The 21,016-nt window shown below is 37.7% G+C and overlaps 1 protein-coding gene across 1 annotated transcript in view; it reads right to left on the bottom strand.

Annotated features, from left to right (window-relative positions):
• Positions 1-282: 282 nt before the first annotated feature.
• CDKAL1 (CDK5 regulatory subunit associated protein 1 like 1) overlaps positions 283-21,016 on the bottom strand; it is a 430,322-nt gene continuing 409,588 nt past the window's right edge. Inside the window, exon 16 of the mRNA XM_050891512.1 lies at positions 283-1,091. Within this exon, the coding sequence (XP_050747469.1) occupies positions 885-1,091 (207 nt within the window). The 3' untranslated portion in view covers positions 283-884. The remainder of the gene's footprint in view (positions 1,092-21,016) is intronic.

The following is a 21,016-nucleotide window of genomic DNA, read 5'->3' as shown; positions in this document are numbered from 1 at the left end:
CCAGCACAATCTCAAGATGCGTGGAGATGCTCTCATGACAAAAGTGGCTTGAAGAAAGTAATTAGAAATTTGCAGTGTGCAAAATGTAACCTCCCCATTAACAGAGCAATATTGTCTTATACACAGCATGATCCAATGTACAGCTAATATGAGATTCACATGTAGTTCTCTGAGCATTATACTAAATCTATACTGTATTAAATCCATCTTTTAACAGAACTCTACGACCAGAACTCCATCTTCCCATTCAATGATAAAAACCCAATACCTTTAAAACTATTTCTATGTAAAAAATAACTCTTGCATTAACAAAGCCTAGTAACTCATTGTGAAGTTGAGACAGGCAAGATGGCAGGCCAAAAATTCTTTCAGACATGACAGCAAAATAAACAGCAACAAATGACAAACTTTAATGGCCCAGCAGTGTTTGATTCTAATGTAAAAAGACACATATCAAACCATCACACTGCATTAAGCAAAATCTTTAAGAAAGCTTTATATGTTCTGCCCATAAAAGATTACCAACATCACTCAATGGAAAGATTTCTTATAAACTTCATGAATTTCCTGCATGCAATTTTACCTGCTACAGCAGTTATGAAAAGAGTAAGCAATGCAAACATTGCATCATTTTAGAAACAAGAAGAGGAAAGATGCAACAAACCGTTCTGCCAACCAAAGATCTCAAATTTTGGCAAGATACGTCTCCCTAGAGCTTATTAACATTCTCTCCTATGAATGACAGGAAAGGCATAGGGTGAGTACAAATTATTGCCCAATTTATATTAGCTTTTTAAAGAAAAAAAAAAGAATTGTTAATAAAAGTGTTTCCTTTGAAGATTTTAAACAGCAGTTTTATTGTTTTCATAAAAGCCTCATTCAGTTCACAGTTCTGTTTTCATTCCTCCGTAGTAAACCATAAGAAGAACTGCCAGTAGAGCCAGGCTGACAGACAGTATCTTCAGTCCACCTCCCTCTCGTTGCCATGGGAGCTGCAAAGCCATCCACGAGCTGAGCGGTGCTCTCACTGGGATCTCAGCAGAAGGGTGTGCTTTCCAGTTTGTGCCATTCTGTGGTGCATGTCTGAACTCCTGTGAAGAAACACAGATACTAAGATTGAAACTGTCATGTATTTCTGATTGTACATACCAAATACAAATAAAATCTCCTCTTTATATTGAGGTTCAAATTAATATCCCTTTTCAAGACAAACAACAATTCAACCTGCACTGCATCATCATCAGGTCATCAGTTTTTCATACAGAAATCTTACCAATGCCATACAAACTCAATCTTTCTAATGAAATTAATTGCCAAATCAATGAAGCTGTTAGCAACAGAAACAAATCTCCAGACCTCAATGTCATCAGAGTTGTTTGATGATTATTTTTTTATTTGTTTGTTTTGCTGCTATCTCACTACTGTCCTATTTTTGGCTTCTTCAAAAGAAACGTCTAACCAGTGATAAAGGGGACCACAACACAACAATCCTTTGCACAGCAGGGCTCTTCTAAAGTCAATCATCGTCTCGTGGTGTGCCAGCTCAGTGGTGCTTGAAAATCCTCCCACAGGGCTTTTCCTTTCCCCTGACCCTCAAGAGGCAGCTGTACTAAAACACTCACCTTCTCATTCAGCATATTGAATCTGAGTTCCCTGCTGTGCCTGCCATTACCATTCTCAACCCAACTGCAAGCACCAAGATCCCCCAGAATATGAGGACTTTTAACTGCAGCACAAGTTACAGATGTTGAGTCACTATTTCAGCAGAAAATCCAAGTGGAAAGAATAAGAAACTCTTCTCTCTTGCAACCTTGTTCAGTTCAGCATGCTAGCACTGTAGATACTCAAAAGTAAAAACATCTATTAAAACTGTAATCTGATGACATTTGCAAGAGGTATAAGTGGTAAAGGTGTAATTAAGCAAAGGTGTAATGATCTTGCATCATAAGATTCAATATTTCTGTTCGTTTCTTTTTTCCTCCCTCTATTTCAATAATCTCTTAGGAATTCAACTGAGCTCAGCTGGATTTTTTATTGGTTTGAAATTTTACAGTTAAAACAGGTTTTTGATTAATCCATTTTATTTTTTTTCCCTTCACATTTTGTATAAAACAAGTCAGGGACCCAGAAAGTACCTATATGGATATTCTTGTATTTCCAAGCAGCTGACACAGGGTCACATGAAAATACAGACCGGATGCCTGACTCCCTCTTTTACCAAACGTATTTCTGGGCAAACTCAAAGAAATATCAGAGCTCCAAGAAAGGTGCCTGCCCATGAAAGTGTGACAACACAATTCAAACCGTCTGTAACTGCCTCCTGTTTTCCATTTCAGGAATTAGCTCCATGATAGTAATTGTAGAAGGAAAATAATGATTACTACTGGTTAGGTAAGTAAGCATCAAGGGGGCAAATGACAGCCTGGCGTAAGTGCTATTCTAACATCTGAGGTATTGTCGACTTAGATCACAATTCACATAGGCAAAGGGTTACTGAACAAGTGACCTATGAAATGAGGATGACTTCTTATATATACTGCACCCAGAAGACCATCAACCGGGTAAACAGAGGAAAGGAAGCAGGTAAGCAAATTGGGGTGTAGCTCTCCGCAGTGTAAAGCACAATAACAACACTACTCCAGGACTTCAGTCTATATTGCACAGAATATGTTACCTTCATCAAAAACTACGAAACTGCTTCATATTGTTAAGTTATTAATTACAATCAATTTCTAAGGTATCTGAAATTTTAGTAACTGGCCACAGCTATTTTATCCCCCAAAATAAAAGCTGATTAACCTTTGCCTGCAGAATAAACTGGAAACCATACAGTATTAAGGATTTTTTATATATGAATCAAAACTCATTTGCAATTTATTCTTTCTAGACATTCATAAAGCCTTTCTTTTCTTTGCAGGTCTCACAAATCTCTACCAATCTAGGGTGCATAATTTATGGTCATGACCCGTTTTTACATGTATTGTTAGTACAGTGTCCTAGTTTTGGCTGGGATAGAGTTAATTGTCTTCCTAGTAGCTGGTATAGTGCTGTGTTTTGGATTTAGTATGAGAATAATGTTGATAACACACTGCTGTTTTTAGATGCTGCTAAGTAGTGTTTATACTAAGTCAAGGATTTTTCAGCTTCATGCCCAGCCAGCAAGAAGGCTGGAGGGGCACAAGAAGCTGGGAGGGGACACCGCCAGGACAGCTGACCCAAACTGGCCAAAGGGATATTCCATAACATATGATGTCATGCCCAGTATATAAACTGGGGGGAGCTGGCCGAGAGGGGCGGATTGCTGCTCGGGAACTAATTGGGCATCGGTTGGCGAGTGGTGAGCAGCTGCATTGTGCATCGCTTGTTTTGTATATTCTAATTCTTTTAGTAGTATTATTGTCATTTTATTATTATCATTATCATTGTTTTTCATTCCTTTCTGTCCTAGTAAACTGTCTTTATGTCAACCCACGAGTTTTACTTTTTTTTTCTGATTCTCTCCCCCATCCCACTGGGTGGGGGGAGTGAGTAAGCAGCTGCATGGTGCTTAGTTGCTGGCTGGGGTTAGACCACAACATACAGTAACGCTAAGGCTAAGGTGATTTAAAAGAATAGATAAGACTGTAAAAATATCAATACAATATCAATATCAATACTGATTTCTTCTGATATTTAATCATCGCCAATTAATGACTTAAAATTTGGCTGACTACAATCAGACTCTCAACTCCTCATTAAATATTTCTACACAGCTTGATAATCAGTAACGTCCTGAATATTTAGTTGTACAAGACTAGATGCTATCCCTTAGAAAACAAATAAAAAGGGCCAGTACCTCATAAATGTCTTTGTAACTTTCTCCTCAATGATCCTCTTCATGCTCAGCCTCAATTCCTATCTGTCTCTGCGAGACTGGGGGTAGCCAGCAAAACACCCCAAACACAAGTTATAACTTGTAAAAAGTTTTGAGGGACTTCCCCCCCCCCCCCCCCCCCTTTACTAACAGTTAAACACATTAGTGTTTCATGCATTCATTCATGTTCCTGTGCAGTAGTTTTCAGCAGTGATTTCACTGGCACTTCATTTCTGTTTTATAGTTTTTCTGTTTTCCAACATAAAAACAAATAGTCTCATCTTGTTGGTATAACTTTGATCATGCGTGAATAGCCTATACTGTTTTTTTGTTACCATATTGTTTTCTTAAACCTCTATTGCAACATGCAATGCATATGCATTAGGTAGCGCTGCATACTGCTACTAGGACAGAATGGCAAAAAAGATTTTGGCGTGTACAAAGGTGTACAAAGTTCCGGTGGTGGGGAACGCCACTGGCCCCGCGGCCAGTTGTCCCAGTGGTATTTCATCCGAGTAAGTCAGTCTGTAAAGTTGTGAGGCCCGTTTTCTTCCTTACTTTATCATATTTCCCATAAATTAGATGATCATACTGATACAGTAAACCAATTTTTTATTTTCTTTCTGTAGATGAGATTTTCTCTTACAGTATTTTACTAATATTGAAACTTAACTGGGTTGGAGGTACAATTCTCACAATTTCACTATGCTTTTGTTTTCCTTCTATCTTATATTTTGAACTCTGATGCATTTGTTTCTACTGGTAGTCACATTTTCTAAACTGCTCAAAACTTTCAGATTTTCGCAGTATCTCAGATCATATAAGAGACTGTCAAACAATTTAAACCAGAAGTTTTTCTTTCAGTAGATGCATACATGAAATACTACTCCTATCACCTTGCTAACCTGAATTCTTTACAAATTTTCTCATGGATTAAACTGTTCTTATATGGTCAAAAAAACCACAATTTGCAAACTAAAGTGACCCTTTTCTTTAAGATGTACTTCACAGCTTATCACTTAAAACACTACTGCATTTCTATTTCATAATGTATATCTCTTCAGATGATCCTGCCAAATATTTTCTTTCAAGAAAAGGAATGAATATGTTCATCTGATCCATGTTTTCTAAGAACTATTCTCTAGTTTGCCCCAAAATTCTGTCTTGCAACACAGAGTATGTGGTATGGGTAATACCACTGGCTTCCTTGAAAATTTCCATCATTATTGTCACAGAAGATGCACTTGTAAAAAAGGGTACATCTGGTTCCCTGCAACTGAAAGGCTCCTTTAGAAAATGGCAGTCTTTTGTCCCCCCTCTAATTCATACAACAGCTTTTAAAAACAGGATAATCTCTCAGAGACACCTGCAGGTAGATGCCTTTTCCTAAGAGTCTGTTGTGCAGCTCTGTAAGAGACGGCACAAAACTCTCAGTGGAAAGAGGAAGAGCTCTGGTAAGCTGAGCATGTTCTTGCACTCTCTTAAGCCTGAGCTAAGGGCTGAGTGGCCTTCACTGCAGTCTGGACAACAATGAAGTGCCTGTCTAGAATATAATCAGTTCTCACTAACATACAAGTATCGTATTATCAGCTGTGCTAGTGAAAAACACTGTATATATATTTTTATTTGGGCAGAAAGTCCTGTAGGCTCCGTTCGAGGAACTAGTTTTCAGGTATACAGTATATATTGTAGTGTATATTGCATGCACAGAGAAGGAGGGGAGGCTGAAGTTATAGAAACTAAAACTAAAATTAAGCCTTCTAGGGTAGACAAGGCAAATTACAAGAGCTTCTTTGGGCTGTCATATGAGCTTCAGAGTTCGCAATACTGTAGTGCTACATTCTGAGATCCTCTCATATATGTTCTTTTCCCTAAAGCTTTCCATATACTGTGCCTTGAAGAGCTATCCAAGACACCTGCAGAAAAGATCTTTCATGTTTCATGGGGAGGGGAGTTCTCCACAGAAAACCAAGTTTATTAGAGCTCTTCTATGCACCTTTGGTGTAAAAAACCTGGGTGGAGGCAAAGATCTCATTTGTTGAACTAGCAGTTACACTGGTCCACTCCCTGTGCTCTCACTTTATGGAAGTATTAATTCAGAAAGGCCCTTATTTGTATCTCTAGATAAAATATTTGCAGTGCATTAGCTTTTCAAGGAAATCTTCAAGGCATTTCTGTAATATTCTGAACTGATATAACTGGTGATATTTACTATACACAATCACTAGTCAGAGCGCAACAGTTTCTTAAGCTGAGCTCAGAAATCACACTTTTGTAGCTGCCAGACTTGGGAAGATTAGCATAATGATTCAGTTCAGTGGAATTTAGAACTAAATCCAAAGCCTCTTTTACCCAAAAAATACTTGGAGGAAATCCTAAGGTAAAGAAGTTTCCAGAAATATGTGTTTATACTAATTTAAGTCTCGATAGGCTGTAAACTCTTTGGTAGACTTGTTAATAAGGAGCATTGCTCTCACTAAAAAGGACCACAATGAAGGAAAAGGTACTCTAAGATTTAAACCTATATACTATTAATCAAAATGAGAGAAGGAAGGGAAATTACCAAGCTGAAACGCAAAGACAGACACTTTTAGCTAAGCATCTTGTATTTCCATGGAGGCAGCCTTTCATCTTGTTTTGGCAGCCACAAAGTAAACACAAGACTTTGCTAATAAGGTATAATATAAATTATTAAACCATCTAGTGTACGATCAAATGCATTTCAGATTATTTTTTGAATAATTCTGTCTTGACGACTGCCAGGAGTAATATATTTTGTGTACTCTTGCACAGCCCCATTGATTGCTGTCTTTCTGAAGCTCCAGTCCCAGACTTAAAATGCCGTGCATGAAAGAAATATATAATCACATCAAAACCTAAGCTTTGGCATCTGTCGATCACAGCCTAGCTTTTTGTAAGATCTCACTTCTTGTTAGTCAACAAAGACATGAGAGCAACTCTTTAGCTCTGAGCTGAGGTTTTAATAGATTCAAAACATTTCTTACATGCAAATTTCTTTTATGGCTCAGGGGCACTGTTAGAGCTTGAAGTGTTAGCTAACTGCTGTGAAAAACTACTTGACTGAGCATATCTCAAGATAAATTAGACTTCTGAATTTTTTAGCCCAAGTACATCTTACACACTCGTACCACTGGGTTTAAAAATATGGACGTTTATATAATCATGCACAACAAGTCTGTGTGACAAATTAAAAGAAAACATGTTAAAATATGCATTACATATCCTACTGCACCATTAGAAACTCTGGGCTATTACACTTCGGAGGCATTTTTCAGATTTAAAAAACAAACAGTTACTGAAGGTCACATAGATTACACATCCAAAAAATATGTAAATTAAATTTTATTGAATAGTTCCGGAAGACACATTTAATTCTGTAGGTATTAAGAGAGCTCCTTTGATTTATTACTTACAAAATTCTACCAGCCTTCTGCAAATGTGGAATGCTGATCTTAGAGTAGAAAATAAATGGCATACAAGATACTTTTTTTCTAATGGAATTAACATGATAATTCCTATAAGAAGCATCCCTGCCACCATGTATTCCAATGAATGCACAGTGCTATGTTAAGAGAAAATGCTGTCTACAAGCATGCTTGTGTCAGATGTTATCAGCTGTACACCATTCCTAGGAATTCACTGATTCTAAATACACATGGAGTTTACTTACCCATTTTAAGAAATGGGAAACCTTGAAAAAATAAATAAAGGAGCCAGGCACTTTTGCAAAGGAATTTCACATTGCTGCTTCTTTTTGTGTGCATATATACGTACATGTGTGATGTTATGACTGTATGCTTTAATATATAAGTGAGGGAACAGAATTGAGCTGAAGGATAAATACAGATTTATTATTAATTTCTCAGTAAATGGTCAGAGTCTTAGCAATAATTAGGATTCTCAACCTGTTAACCCCAAATCATTACCACTGAAATTACAGCAAGAAAATAAATTAATCAAAGCATCTTGCAAATAGCTGCAGTCACTAAAATTGTCTTACTGTCTGTCATAGGATCCTAGGACAGTTCAGACTGCATCTGGTCCATCCTCCTGCTCAAAGAAGGGTCAGCTATGGCCTAGTTCATCCAAGGATTTAATTAGTTGGGCTTTGAAAACCTCCAAGGATGGAGACCGCACAGCCTCTCTGGGCCTTTGTTCCACTGCTTGTCCATCTTCATGGGGAAAATGTTTCTCTTCATATCCAGTCTGAATCTCTCGTTTCAACTTATGCCCACTGTCTCTTGTCCTCCCACATGCACCACTGTGAAACACTTGACTTGGTCTTCTCAATAACCTTCCCATAGACACTGGGGGGTTTCTGCTAGCATCTCCTGAAGTCACCTCTTCTCCAGGCTTGAACAAGCCTGGTCCCTCAGCCTCTCCTCGCAGGCCAAGTGCTCCAGCCCCTGGCCATCTCTGTGACCCTACGCTGAACTCGTTCCAGTTACCAGTTCCTAATTTATATCAAGATTACTACAAATGACCCAGTCAAGTCAGGTCAGCAATACTCCTAGCAGCTGGACCATGGTCAAACACAAACATAAAACACATTTAATAATGGGAGGATATAGAGATTGAGTGACCTTAAGGTCAGCTGCATCAAATCTGACAGTTTCTTCCAGGTTTGTCATTCCTTATGGAGATCATCTTTAACTAGGGCCTACCCCTGACCTGCATAGCAAGTCTGCAAAATCTTTTTTCTTTCCCAGTAACACTTGCATGATCTGTCTGATTCCTTTGGTCAGCGTAGAAAAAACACTTTTCCCATTACTCAACTACCTCCCACCTTGATTACTACTACAATCTCCTCCTGTCTGTCCTGTTTTCCTTCTACTTCTCCCCATTTCTCTCTTGCATCATCTGACCATATGGCCTCTCCTAATGAACAAAAGCAGAGATACCAATAGGAACACAAATTTGGAATGACATGCCATATAATGACTTTCTGTCCATGTCACACAGACCCACCTCTGGAACTTCCTCCTCCTACATTAACACTAAATTCAAACTTTAATGTTCCTGTGTAAGAGTATAAAAGAAATCAATTCTCTCTCTGTAAGTTACTGTACCTGAACTTCCCACCGCTACCGTAAGGCTACACTGGTATTTTTCTTGGCAGACATCTCTCTGCTCTCTTCCATGTTCTTACTTAAGTGTAGGCCGTTGCCTACCTACTACTTTTTCTTCCCCCAAATAGTCTGTAAGGATTATTCCCTCAATGAGCTCTCAAAATTCATAATGCAGTTAAAAGCTAGACAGAAGGCTGAGTAACTGGGGCTTATTAAATGACTTCCTTTTTGATGTACACTTTGAGGAGGAGGGAAACAACCAAAAAGATCAACTAACAAAAGAAACAAAAAGAAGAGAAACAAACAACCAAGAAAACACAAGCCAAAACCACCTCCAAAATGTTTAAAACACAGTCTTGTGCTGCTTTCCATTATACTCACTTGTTTTAGCCTGTTTCTTTATATTTACCTATAAATGCTTCCAGCCAGGGGTTGACTCTTTTTTTTACATATTTGTGTTTTGTGCTGCTATTAAACTTAGTGACTTAGTATTCTCCCATTATACAAATAATGCACTGTCAAAATAAGCTGTCATTCAAGGTCAGAAGCAACATTTTGAAAAATAGTCAGTGTGATGTCTGGATTCTGAGCCTTTTTTTTTTTTTTTTGGCAATAAGGTGTGTGTGGGGTGCCAATCACTATGCCGGAAACAAATGACGTGCAAACTGGCATTCCAGTCAGCACTTGCAATCACAAGAGAACTGAGAGATCTTTTAAGCAGAAAGTTTGTGATTCAAAAATCACAGTTGTCCAAGTAATGACCTGAAATGAAGAATGAACCTAGCAGCACAATGTGGACAAATTCAGAATGTCACTATTTATCTCCCTGTGCATAGCACAGTTTTATGAAGGAGATGGCAGGTGCTTGCTCTGGGCACTTATCTGGTAATTAGTTGGCTAACAGACAAATCTGTTTCCTAGAGATCACCAGCACAGGCTTCATGGCTTTGAAAACACATTACAGTGAATTACAGGATGTACATTTACTTGTAATAACACTAGATACTATTTTTCAGTGTGCATACCATGGTCTATCTTAGCAGATATTCCACAGGATTCCAGCTTGCTCCTTCTTTAAAGGATCATAGAGATTTGTTGTTGTTGTTGTTGTTTTTAGATAAGTATTTTAAGGTTGTGTTTACAATACAACAATCTTCCCAGTCTATTTTGTTGGATGATGAAAGAATGACAAAGAGCCAGCAGTATGTGAATGTTCAAAGACTGTTCTATAAATGAGATTATTAAATGAAATACGATATACTTTTTTTATAGCACACGCCTTCAGAGACCATCACCTTTTTGCTTTCCTTTTAAATCTTGGAATAACAATGACAGTTATATGGAGGTCAATGGTAGCTACAGGCAAAGACACAAAAGGTTTCCGTCAGAAAGAGTACCCCAGTAAAATGAATAGCTAGATCTGAAAACATATAATCATGCCACAAGAACCACCAATATAACTGAATGATATTCACATACCAACAGTGAAATGAGTAATACCGCTTTTACTTGGAAATGAACTCTCTGAGTATATATTAAAACACTACCTTTAAAAGGAATTCTATACTCCCAAATGGTAGAAAGCATAAAATACTAAAAGCCTTTCTAACCATTGTTATTTGCAAAGAACATTGTGATAAATATCCAAGAAATATCTCAAGGGACATTCTCTCTCAAAATCAGGAAAAGCTTTTACAGATCTTTCACATGGAGCAAAGTAGAACAAACTGATATACGTACATATTCTTGGCTAAAGCCTTCCCCTTAATCCTAGAATATGTCATAATCCTGAATTTATGGTGTTTTCATTTATTCCTACAGAACCAAGCATTACAAATGCAATGTTCCAAGTAGACTTCAACATTGTATTATACGACAATCACAGAGACAAAGGATACGGCCCTTCTTACACTCCAACCTCATGGATAATAAACATGGTATGAAATGAGCATTTTTAATATTTAGGAATGATACTAGTTTCCAGAGTTTCAAATTCCATACCAGTAGGTAGCCGTGGGATCTATACGCCTCCCTCATTTTACAGGTAGAGAAACAAACAAAAGATTAAAGTGCTTCCAGTGCCATAATGCAAGCCAGCAATCAGGTCTCTACAATTCCTGTCTCAGATTCCAGTTGTCACCAGAAACCAACACAGCCTCTAAAATCTTTTATCTCTGTCAAGTTTAAGTTTTAAATACATTTTCTTAAAGCTAGGCAATGCCTTAATATGTAGTCTCCTGACAATTTCTCTTACATTCATTTTCACAGACTTTTCTGCCCAGTATTAAACACCTCCAGTTCTTGGGACTGTAGATGCTGACCAAGCACAGCTGGAATCAGACCTTGGCAAAAAGGAGCATTTCATACAAGCCTGACATTTAACAGTTAATAAAGTGTGACTGATCTTGACGAACTTTGTGGGTTCAGTGATAACACAAAGGTTTTCTTTTCATATTGTCATGGTCTCTTTCCTTTAAGTATCCTTAGTTGTTTTAGGAGGTCTCCCACAGTGCCAGTTAGCATACTTTTGAGCACCTGAGGGAGTGTCTTGAAATCTGAGTCTCCTTTTTAATTTCACATTCAGTCAAGTTCAGCTACAGTTAATGGAGGACTCTCTCATGGAAACATCAAACAATGGTTACTTTCTGTGATTAGCAAGCCTAACTGCTCTAACACAATCACTGTATCCCCAGTCTCTACAAATGATTCGTCAGCCCTTCTCCACAATAAAGACTGCATGAGAAAAACCTTTCTTGGCTTGCTGTGTATTTTATGCTAGATAATCATTATAGCACCTTGGCGCTCTGTCTAAGACATCAAACAGTAAGTATCCAATCTACAGGCTGTAACGAATATCTACCCTCAGGAGAGCATTTGTATCGTTCAGAGGGTGGTCTGACTAGACAACCAACTTCTGTATCTGTAAAGGATTGAAGTGCGTAAGTACGAGCTTGAGTCCTATCATGCTCAAATACTGGCAATTTGTACCTCAGCTGAGGGCCTCCAATGAATCCACTGGACCTCAGTCTTCTCCCACACAGGGTCTACATGGTGTGCTCTATCAGGTTATATCTGATAATTCCTAGGATTAGCTCCTGAGGAGAAAATCAGTTCCTCTGGAATTAACCATGAAGTAACAAGTACTAATTTCCTCTTTTTCTCTGAGACTTCATACCCTGCAGTTAGTTTCTCTTAAATGCTGAACAGTCACCATTGCAATTTGCTTGAACACACGCTACAAAATTTTAATAATTTGTAAATATCTAGTTCCAAGCATTTTAAACTGACCACCACCAAATCTGTTCACTAGACTAACCTTCTGGTGGACACTTTGAACATCTGCCTCATCTTCATCTGTGAAATGGGAAGACAAAAGCTTCAGGAGGATAATGTAAACATAAACTTATTACTGTTTCTGAAGCACTGAAGAAATTTAGTTATGGGGGTCATAGCAAAGGTTAGAAAGACATTAATAACTCCCTTGAGAGTGAGGTTTAAACAGCATGTAGCAAATAACACTGCTATTACACAACAAACAATGAAGAGGAAAAATATCTAACAATAGCTTATTAAATGAATAGTCTCAGCTCTGTGCACAGAAGAAAACAAATCTGTGTGTGTATGTGTGTGAAAATAGTGCATAAGCACATAATTAAAGGCTGAAACATAATATAGTTGGCATTTACATGGAAAAGAGGAACTGAAACTCTAGAATTTCCTTAGTTCAGAGTGCTTCACTTTACACTCCTGTCCTGGTTTCGGCTAGGACAGAGTTAATTTTCTTCCTAGTAGCTGGTATAGTGCTGTGTTTTGGATTTAGTAGGAAAAGAATGTTGATAACACACCGATGTTTTTAGTTGTTGCTAAGTAGTGTTTATACTAAGTCAAGGATTTTTCAGCTTCTCGTGTCCAGCCAGCAAGAAGGCTGGAGGGGCACAAGAAGCTGGGAGGGGACACCATCAGGACAGCTGACCCAAACTGGCCAAAGAGCTATTCCATACCATATGACATCATGCCCAGTATATAAACTGGGGGGAGTTAACTGGGAGGGGGGATCGCGGCTCGGGAACTAACTGGGCATCGGTCAACGAGTGGTGAGCAATTGCATTGTGCACCACTTACTTTGTATAGTTTAATTCTTTTAGTATTGCTATTGTCATATTATTATTATTATCATTATCATTGTTTTTCATTCCTTTCTGTCCTATTAAACTGTCTTTATCTCAACTCACGAGTTTTTTTCCTGATTCTCTCCCCCATCCCAGGGGTGGGGGGGCAGTGAGCAAGCGGCTGTGTGGTGCTTAGCTGCTGGCTGGGGTTAAACCACGACAACTCCAAATAATCTGTGCACATATGTATGTGAGAAATATCATTCTTAGTTTCTTCTTTCTATCACATATTATAGGTCTTCAGTGTCATTGCAGTGTTACACTTTTCTCTATTTAGAAAAGGATACTGGGCTGTAGAACACAACCCAAAATATTCTAATACAGCTTTCTTTGGTGTTTTGTTGTTGCTTTTGTCTCTAGGTGAATACAAGTATTAACTGGAATTGACTCCTGAGCAAGTGGTGTCCTCGATTCCATTTCATTATCTCTGCCCATCCTAATAATTTTTGAGCCTACTCACTCACTTCAACAAAGGAAGAGCAATCCAGTAAGTTTCATGTCAACGGCTGGTAGGAAAAAAAAAAAAAAAAAAAAAAAAAAAGAGATCTAAATCAGTGTTCCTGTTGAGGGAAAGGCCAAAGCCCAGGCTCAACAATCTGTTTTTTGCCATCACCCTGCTGACCAATCTGTACTCCTAGAACTCCAAATCACGTGCAATAGTTATACAAACCACCTATGACATATTTTTGTCCACAGGGCAGTCAGAGAAGATAGGGAAGATGTGGAGAGGAAGCTGTGGTTTTTGGTGTAGAATCATGGAAGGAACCAGAGGACCCAAAGCATGGGAAACCAGGCTTTGTTAGTTCAACTACTCACCTGTTCATTCTCTAACTCTGTGAATGCAGCTTTCCTGTACAAAGACTGTCTCTGCTTCATAGCACTTCAAAACTAAATGCAAGACCAGATGAAAACTGGATAAAAAATAAATATGAAAGGGAGGGAGGTAGTACTGCTCAGCATGGGGAACAGTGTTTCAACAAACTAGCTTGCTCATAAGTATGAAGAGCCTACACTTCCCACTTCTCCAACCTTTTCACAGCCAAGGGACCTACCTGATTGGATGCTACCATTGCATTGCAATGCAGGATATGAGAATGATTTTACATAGTAAACTGTTGCAAAGGTATTTCTTTTACCTTTCAGATTTGCAAGGTTAGGCCTAAATTAAAGTGGTAATGAGTTTCTATCAAATACAGTATCAGTAGTTGTAGGCCATTTCCTTCTAAGCGAGGAAAAGGTGAGGTTCTTATGACAGATTGTCCTGGTTTTGGCTGGAATAAAGTTAATTTTCTTCCTAGTAGCTGGTATAGTGTTGTGTTTTGGATTTAGGATGAGAAGACTGTTGATAACACACTGATGTTTTAGTTGTTGCTAAGCAGTGTTTATACTAAGTCAAGGACTTTTCAGCTTCTCATACTGCCCTGCCAGCGGAGGCTGGCAATGCACAAGAAACTGGGAGCGGACACAGCAAGGACAGCTGACCCAAACGAGCCAAAGGGATATTCCATACCATATGACGTCATGCCCAGAATATAAACTCGGGGGAGTTGGCCAGGGGGCACCGTGGCTCAGGGATTGGCTGGGCATTGGTGAGCGGGTGGTGAGCAATTGTACTGTGCATCACTTGTTTTGTATATTCTATTATTGTTATTATTATTATTCCCCCCCCCTTTCCTTTTCTGTCTTATTAAACTGTCTTAATCTCAACCCACGAGTTTTACTTTTTTTTTTCCCGATTCTCTCCCCCATCCTACTGGGGGAGGAGGGAGTGAGCTGAGTGGTGCTTAGTTGCCGGCTGGGATTAAATCACAACACAGATTCACAATCTTTGAATGGAATTTCACTCATCTCTACTTCTCTGAAACCCATAAAAACTTTCCTAAAATTAGGTCATTCTAAAATACACTGCTTTCAGGAAAACAAATTAAGAAAATCTGAGATAAACACAAACAAAACAGAAGACGACCTGAAAATGGCAAATTTATACAAGGTGTCTATCGGGGTAAGAAATGCAAGCCCACAGGACGATAACTGTGGGGCTTGATCTAGTCTTTAACAAATTGATGGGTTTGGATTTTAAAATGCTTCATGCCTCCATACTGAAGCTTAACAGGACTACAGCAGGGTTTTTTATCACACAAGATACTCTCCCAAGTATAACTCTAATTCATTCCTTTCCAGCTATTAAGAGCTACACATCTGGCTTTCCCCTGTGGTTCTGTGACAAAATCTGATTATGCCATAGAATCTTAAGCACTTCTCACTGAAAAAATAATGAACTAATGTTTCTTTGGACAGAGATAGATGTTGAATAGCTGAAAGAGGAAAAGAATTCCTGTCATTCTAAGCACTACTTCCATTATTTTACCAAATTAAAGTTCTTGCATTCAGAAAAAACTATCTGTGTCAGAAATGGATATTCACAGCCATCCTTTTTGTATGATAATTATGTTATCTGCACTTATCAGAGATTTTGTATGTGAAAATTGCAAAACAGTTTCCATACGGATAAGATAAAGCACAGTCAGACTGACTGAAATGACTTACAATCACATATGAAGTCATGTCAAAACAAGGACGAGATTTTAAAAAAAATCCTCTAGTCCTGGTAAGATCCTTTCTTGAGGACCAGAAATCCATCTGGTCGATATTATGCATAGGTAGTTTTTGTAGCTATGTGATATTTTGACAAAAAGAGCTTAAATGTACTGCCTACACATCTTTGTTCCATCAAAAGTATTTTCACAAAAATTTCCAAGCCACCGCAATCCAAAATGGAGCACTTGTTCAAGTTCTGACACAGTGTATACATACATATATATAGCTATGAAGAAGAATCCATCAATTTGAAAGCTAAGGCATTTAGTGAATAATCTGCTCATATAATATTGTTTCAAGGACCCCATGGTTATGCTGAGACTAAAGAAAAAGAATGTTAATTTCCATGGGGCTTTTGCTTTTTATTTTGCATTTGACATCTGGCTCTCCAGCCAGTGAGGTTTCATTCCTTTCACTATTTATCAATCACACATCCATCTCATGTTGTAGTACATGGGTGGTCGATCCTTTTTGAGAGGCAACATGAGTCTACTATGAGCCTTACACTACCATGCCTTGCCAATCACACAACCAGACATAAATTCATCATGTGGTTAATAGCTACTAGCTCTCCTTCTCCATATATCACATATGCTCCAACATGTATGACGCTGACCTGGTAGCCATTGGAAAAGAGGGTATTGGATAGTACCTAGTGAGGCAGGTGAACTCTTCTGGTGGCTGCAGGTTGTCCCATGCCAGAGGCTGGCCATTTCTGCTCTAGTATAATGACAACATGCTCACGCATCTGTGGAGAGGGCTTCTTTACAGGCCAAGTCCCACAAAACAGTGTTTCTACTGGTAAGACCAGGTAAAAAGGCAAAATGAAAAGTGTCATAAAGAAGACATTGATAGCACAGCAACATCAACACTCATTATAGCATTTGTTGACTTACGTTGAGCCAGAGGCTGGGAAATAACTATTTTGTTACGGAATGACGACCTACGTAGGTCAAACATGGTCTGCCTTCAGGCCCTTAATTATTCTGTGTGATTGTCATCACCAAGAACAACTGGAAATGCACATTTCTTTTTAAGAAATGTTTATCACTGAAAATTTTTAAATTTATGTTTTTATTTTACAAATGATTTGTCAGCCCGTCTCTACAATAAAGAAATGAGAAAAATCCATATTATTTCTTGCATACCTTGATGGTTAGTTTGCCATGTAGTTCAACTTTGGTTTTGATTTTACACCAGTGTACCCTAATTAAAAATTACTTCATGCCAGTGTTTGTGACCTCAACAATTAAAAGCTGAAGCACCACTGAAGTACATATATCTTCCTCACCATAATTCCAAAGTCTCAGGTTTTTATAGTATCTAGGATGGAAGAAACATGTCCTAATTTTCCCAAGATCATAATTTTATTATTAAACCAAACCTGGGTTGTGGTCCTGACTCCAGTAAAAGAAATGAAAGTAAATATGCTGAAATTTTACCATCCTGTGGGTTTGAGTTTCAAACACAGGAAAACTGTGCTTGAAGCCCTCTGACTCTTTTAGAACCTCAAAACATGAACAGTTTCTGATGCACACCTGCGAATCTGCTTAGAGGAAACTCCCAGTGAAAATGATGAACCAGCTTTGGAATCTGTTCTGATGAAAAAGAAAGGCATAATACCTAAAGGACCATGCAAACAGATGGAGTGCTAATTTTAATTTAGTGGGAATGTACATGGGATTTAGGCTATCTACACTAACCATATCAGAACACCACCACAACCTCTCATGCTATACTGACTAGATCTTTCAGTGCAATATTCCTCCTTCCCAATGCTGGATCAGACAATTACATCAAATCCAGTCGTACTTTCTGGATTTTAGCTAGTATGAGTGACTTAGCCTGGCACTGGAATAAGTCTGTAGAAAATCTTTCTGCATCTTTAAGAGGAGTTCTAACATCTGAAATAATAAATTAGAGGTGGGGGAATCTTTCAAATAATTTAAATACACAATGGGAAGTAGTCAGAGGAAGGTTATCAAGATTGGTGTACTGTACACTAACCACAGGTAAAGCTATCTTTGAACAGCTTTATTGAAGTGCTTAAATAATTAGTGACTTTTCTAAATGTTTCTTTTACTTAATGGTCTTTGATGAAGCCCACAGGAACAGCTTGCTTTGGAACTTGTTATAAGTAAGAACTGAACCTAAAGTTAAATAAATTTAAGAGTCAGGTCTCATGAAAACCTTCAAGGTAACAGGCAATGAGCCAAGTTTCTTAGAGATAGAACACAAACTTTTAAAGCAATTATTCCTCTTGTAGTTTGAGAGGACTCCTTTAAAAAAAGATCTTAGATTGGGGGAGACTGTAGTAGGAGGGCAAGGGTTTACTTCTGTTGTTGTTTGGTCCAGTAAATCTGCAACAACATGCTTTAATGGCTAATGGCATGATCAAGTCTTTGATCTGATTACATGACAAAGGATCTAGAGTGAATGTTAAACTTGATATGGAATACAGCCTCTATAAACACAAGGTTACTGTATGCAGCCTTTGAAGAAGCACTAGTTTACTAAGCTTGCTTAGATACTACAACTTTCTGTGGACTGTCTTTAAGGATACAGTCATTCTAGTATATTCAACAGGGTCACAGTAAGTTCTTTGGATATTCTAGTGTAGTTAGGAGTATATCCTTGGTGGACTAAATTTAAGGCTCTGAATTTCACATCCACTTCACTGAAGTATGGCACTTGGATATTTTAAGATACGTTTTCTCCAATGTAGCCACCAAATAGAACTTCATCCTTATTACTCAACTGTAATTTAATTTCAGTTAAAGATATAGCCACTGTAAATTTGCCTTTGAATTTTTATACGCAGACATCCCCATACGCTAAATATAATTTAGGACTGATAAAAGCTTAAAAAATTTGTTTCTTTCTCCTACTGAAAAGCCTTTTCCCCTCTTTCTTTATCTTATTACCCTTGACACCACAAAAAATCTCTAATCTAATGTTACTGACAAGTACATTAAGAACACAAATGTAAATCACTATAACCAAATATTATCAAAGTCTGAGTGACTATGATATGATTATAAATAATAACACTAAATATAACAATATAATAAACAATAACACTGTATATAAACTATGATTATGAATGGATCTCAGTATTCTACTACAACTCACAATTAATCCTAATATTGCCGGATCAGTTCAACACTGTTTTAATAGACTGTCAGAATAAGAAAAATGTTACCCGCAAAATTCACATAAATCTTAGTAAATTCTCATTATCATAAAGAGAATCAACAAGAACACATAGGATGATTTTTAGACTATTACAAAACCATTAATTTACTGAGAATCTAATAAAAATTTTTGAACATGTAATAATATTAAAGGATACAGAACACCCTAATTTGCCTTTAACGTGGTTTGCTTATTTCTTTGAAATGAGATACACTTTTTAAACAGTTTTAAGTTAAAAAATAGCTTAATCTCATGACTGTAATTTTTATTTGCCTTCAAAACAATCTCAAAGCTAATTAACCCTCTTACTTCAATGGTTTTGGCAACAAATATATTTCTAAGAGGCAGAAGTTCAACATTCTAATACCTTGTATGTGTAAAATCAAATCTCCTACCGACCTTTCATTTGGTGACAGGGAAAGCCATATCACCCTTCTAAAACTCTATTTCCTTTCATGAGCTCCACGTGCCTTTTTCATGCTGTCCCATTTAAGTATTCATGTAGAAAGACTACTATGATTACAGCTTTGATAGATGATGAACAGGTAGAAAAATCATCCATCCAAGACATAAATATCTCATGCCTCTGACTGTGTGTTTGCTTGCAGGGAAAGTAGAGAGAGGGAAAGAATAGAGAGAGCAATACTGCCTACGTGAGCTTTTTGGTGATCTAAAGAGTAGTAATAAAAAGAAAAAGGATGACTAAATACTACAAGCAAAGATACAATGTATACATGGGCTGAATATCCTTCACCTACCTTTGTATCAAACTCTACTGGAGAGGTATAAAAGTCAAACCTATAATAACTTTTGCTGGCACAATGAGTTGGAAATAGATGACCTCCAAAACAACAGAAAAATAGAGAAAAGTTGTGGCTGCTGCTTTTTTCTTTCCTGAAAGCCAATTAAAACTTAGTGAATTTATAACCCGATACATTAAATAATAAAGCATTGCTAAAAACAAATGCCTTTTGATTCTTTCCAAAGAGTCTGTTTGTTAAAGCTCTGATTGAAAAGAAAAAATATTTTAAAAGGAACTCCTAAATATTACAAGGAGTGTCAAGTAGTTAAAATTACCACGGCTACACGCTTCCAATTTGTCCCTATGCCAAGGGAGAGCAGAACCCACCCGCTCACTCTGCAGTGCAGCATCAGCAGGTCGAATACTAGAAATAATACACAAAAATGGCAGAACTATTTTAGCACTTGGAGTTTTACTTCTGGAGGCAGGAAGGGTAGAACATTTCTGTTTAACCTTCTCTCATTCTCCAGAAAATGACTTACAGTTGAATCATCCCAGTCATTACTATTTCCATTTATTGCATGCACTGCACAGGATTAACATAATTATGTAATTTAAAGTGATTAGACACTGACATTCAGCCAAATAACACTGTCTGTTGAGGAAATTAAAAGTAAATAAACTAAAGTTCAGATCTTTTCACCTGAAATGGACTTAAGAGAGCATTTGTTTGAAAAGGGGCTATGTAATATGTGTTGTTTCAGCTGAGCTTTGATCACTGTAGTTGAAATTCAGCCCTGCCAGAGGGATGGGCAGAAAGACAACATGCCCATTAAATTAAAGACCTCAGGATAATACTACTTGGGGAAGGTCTTATGCTGGCTCTTGGGTTTGCTGTCTTAAATCATCTCTATGCATTTTAACCCTCTACGCAGTGCAGAGAAATGTTTTGGATCAATAAACTACCTTCTATTCCAGTTTACTAGTCATCAAATGATTGTTGGCTAAATTAAAATGTTCACAGAATTACAGAAGATAAGGCTGGAAACAAACTTAAGAGGTCACCTAGCTCATACGCATGGCCCAAGGCAGCTGACCTACATCTCAAGCGTTTCTCACAGATATTTGCTAAGCATGTTCCTAAAGACCAGCATTGATTAAAATTCCCCAACCACTACAGGTGATCCAATCCAGTGCTTACCTAAACTCATGAGAAAAATCTATTCTGCCCGTAAGAAAGAATCCATCCCAAATTTCAGATTCTAAGATGAGAAATGTTGGGCTTTCAAGCAGAAGAAAAATTCAAATCAACTCAAATCCCCCAAAAAACAAAGCCAACATGGCGCGCAGATAATGTGTAGATCATGAA

The sequence above is a fragment of the Gymnogyps californianus genome, chromosome 2, assembly GCF_018139145.2.
Source record: "Gymnogyps californianus isolate 813 chromosome 2, ASM1813914v2, whole genome shotgun sequence".
Classification (NCBI taxonomy): Eukaryota; Metazoa; Chordata; class Aves; order Accipitriformes; family Cathartidae; genus Gymnogyps; species Gymnogyps californianus.
The sequence above is the reverse complement of the archived record's forward strand: the minus strand, read 5'-3'. Positions and strand labels throughout refer to the sequence as shown.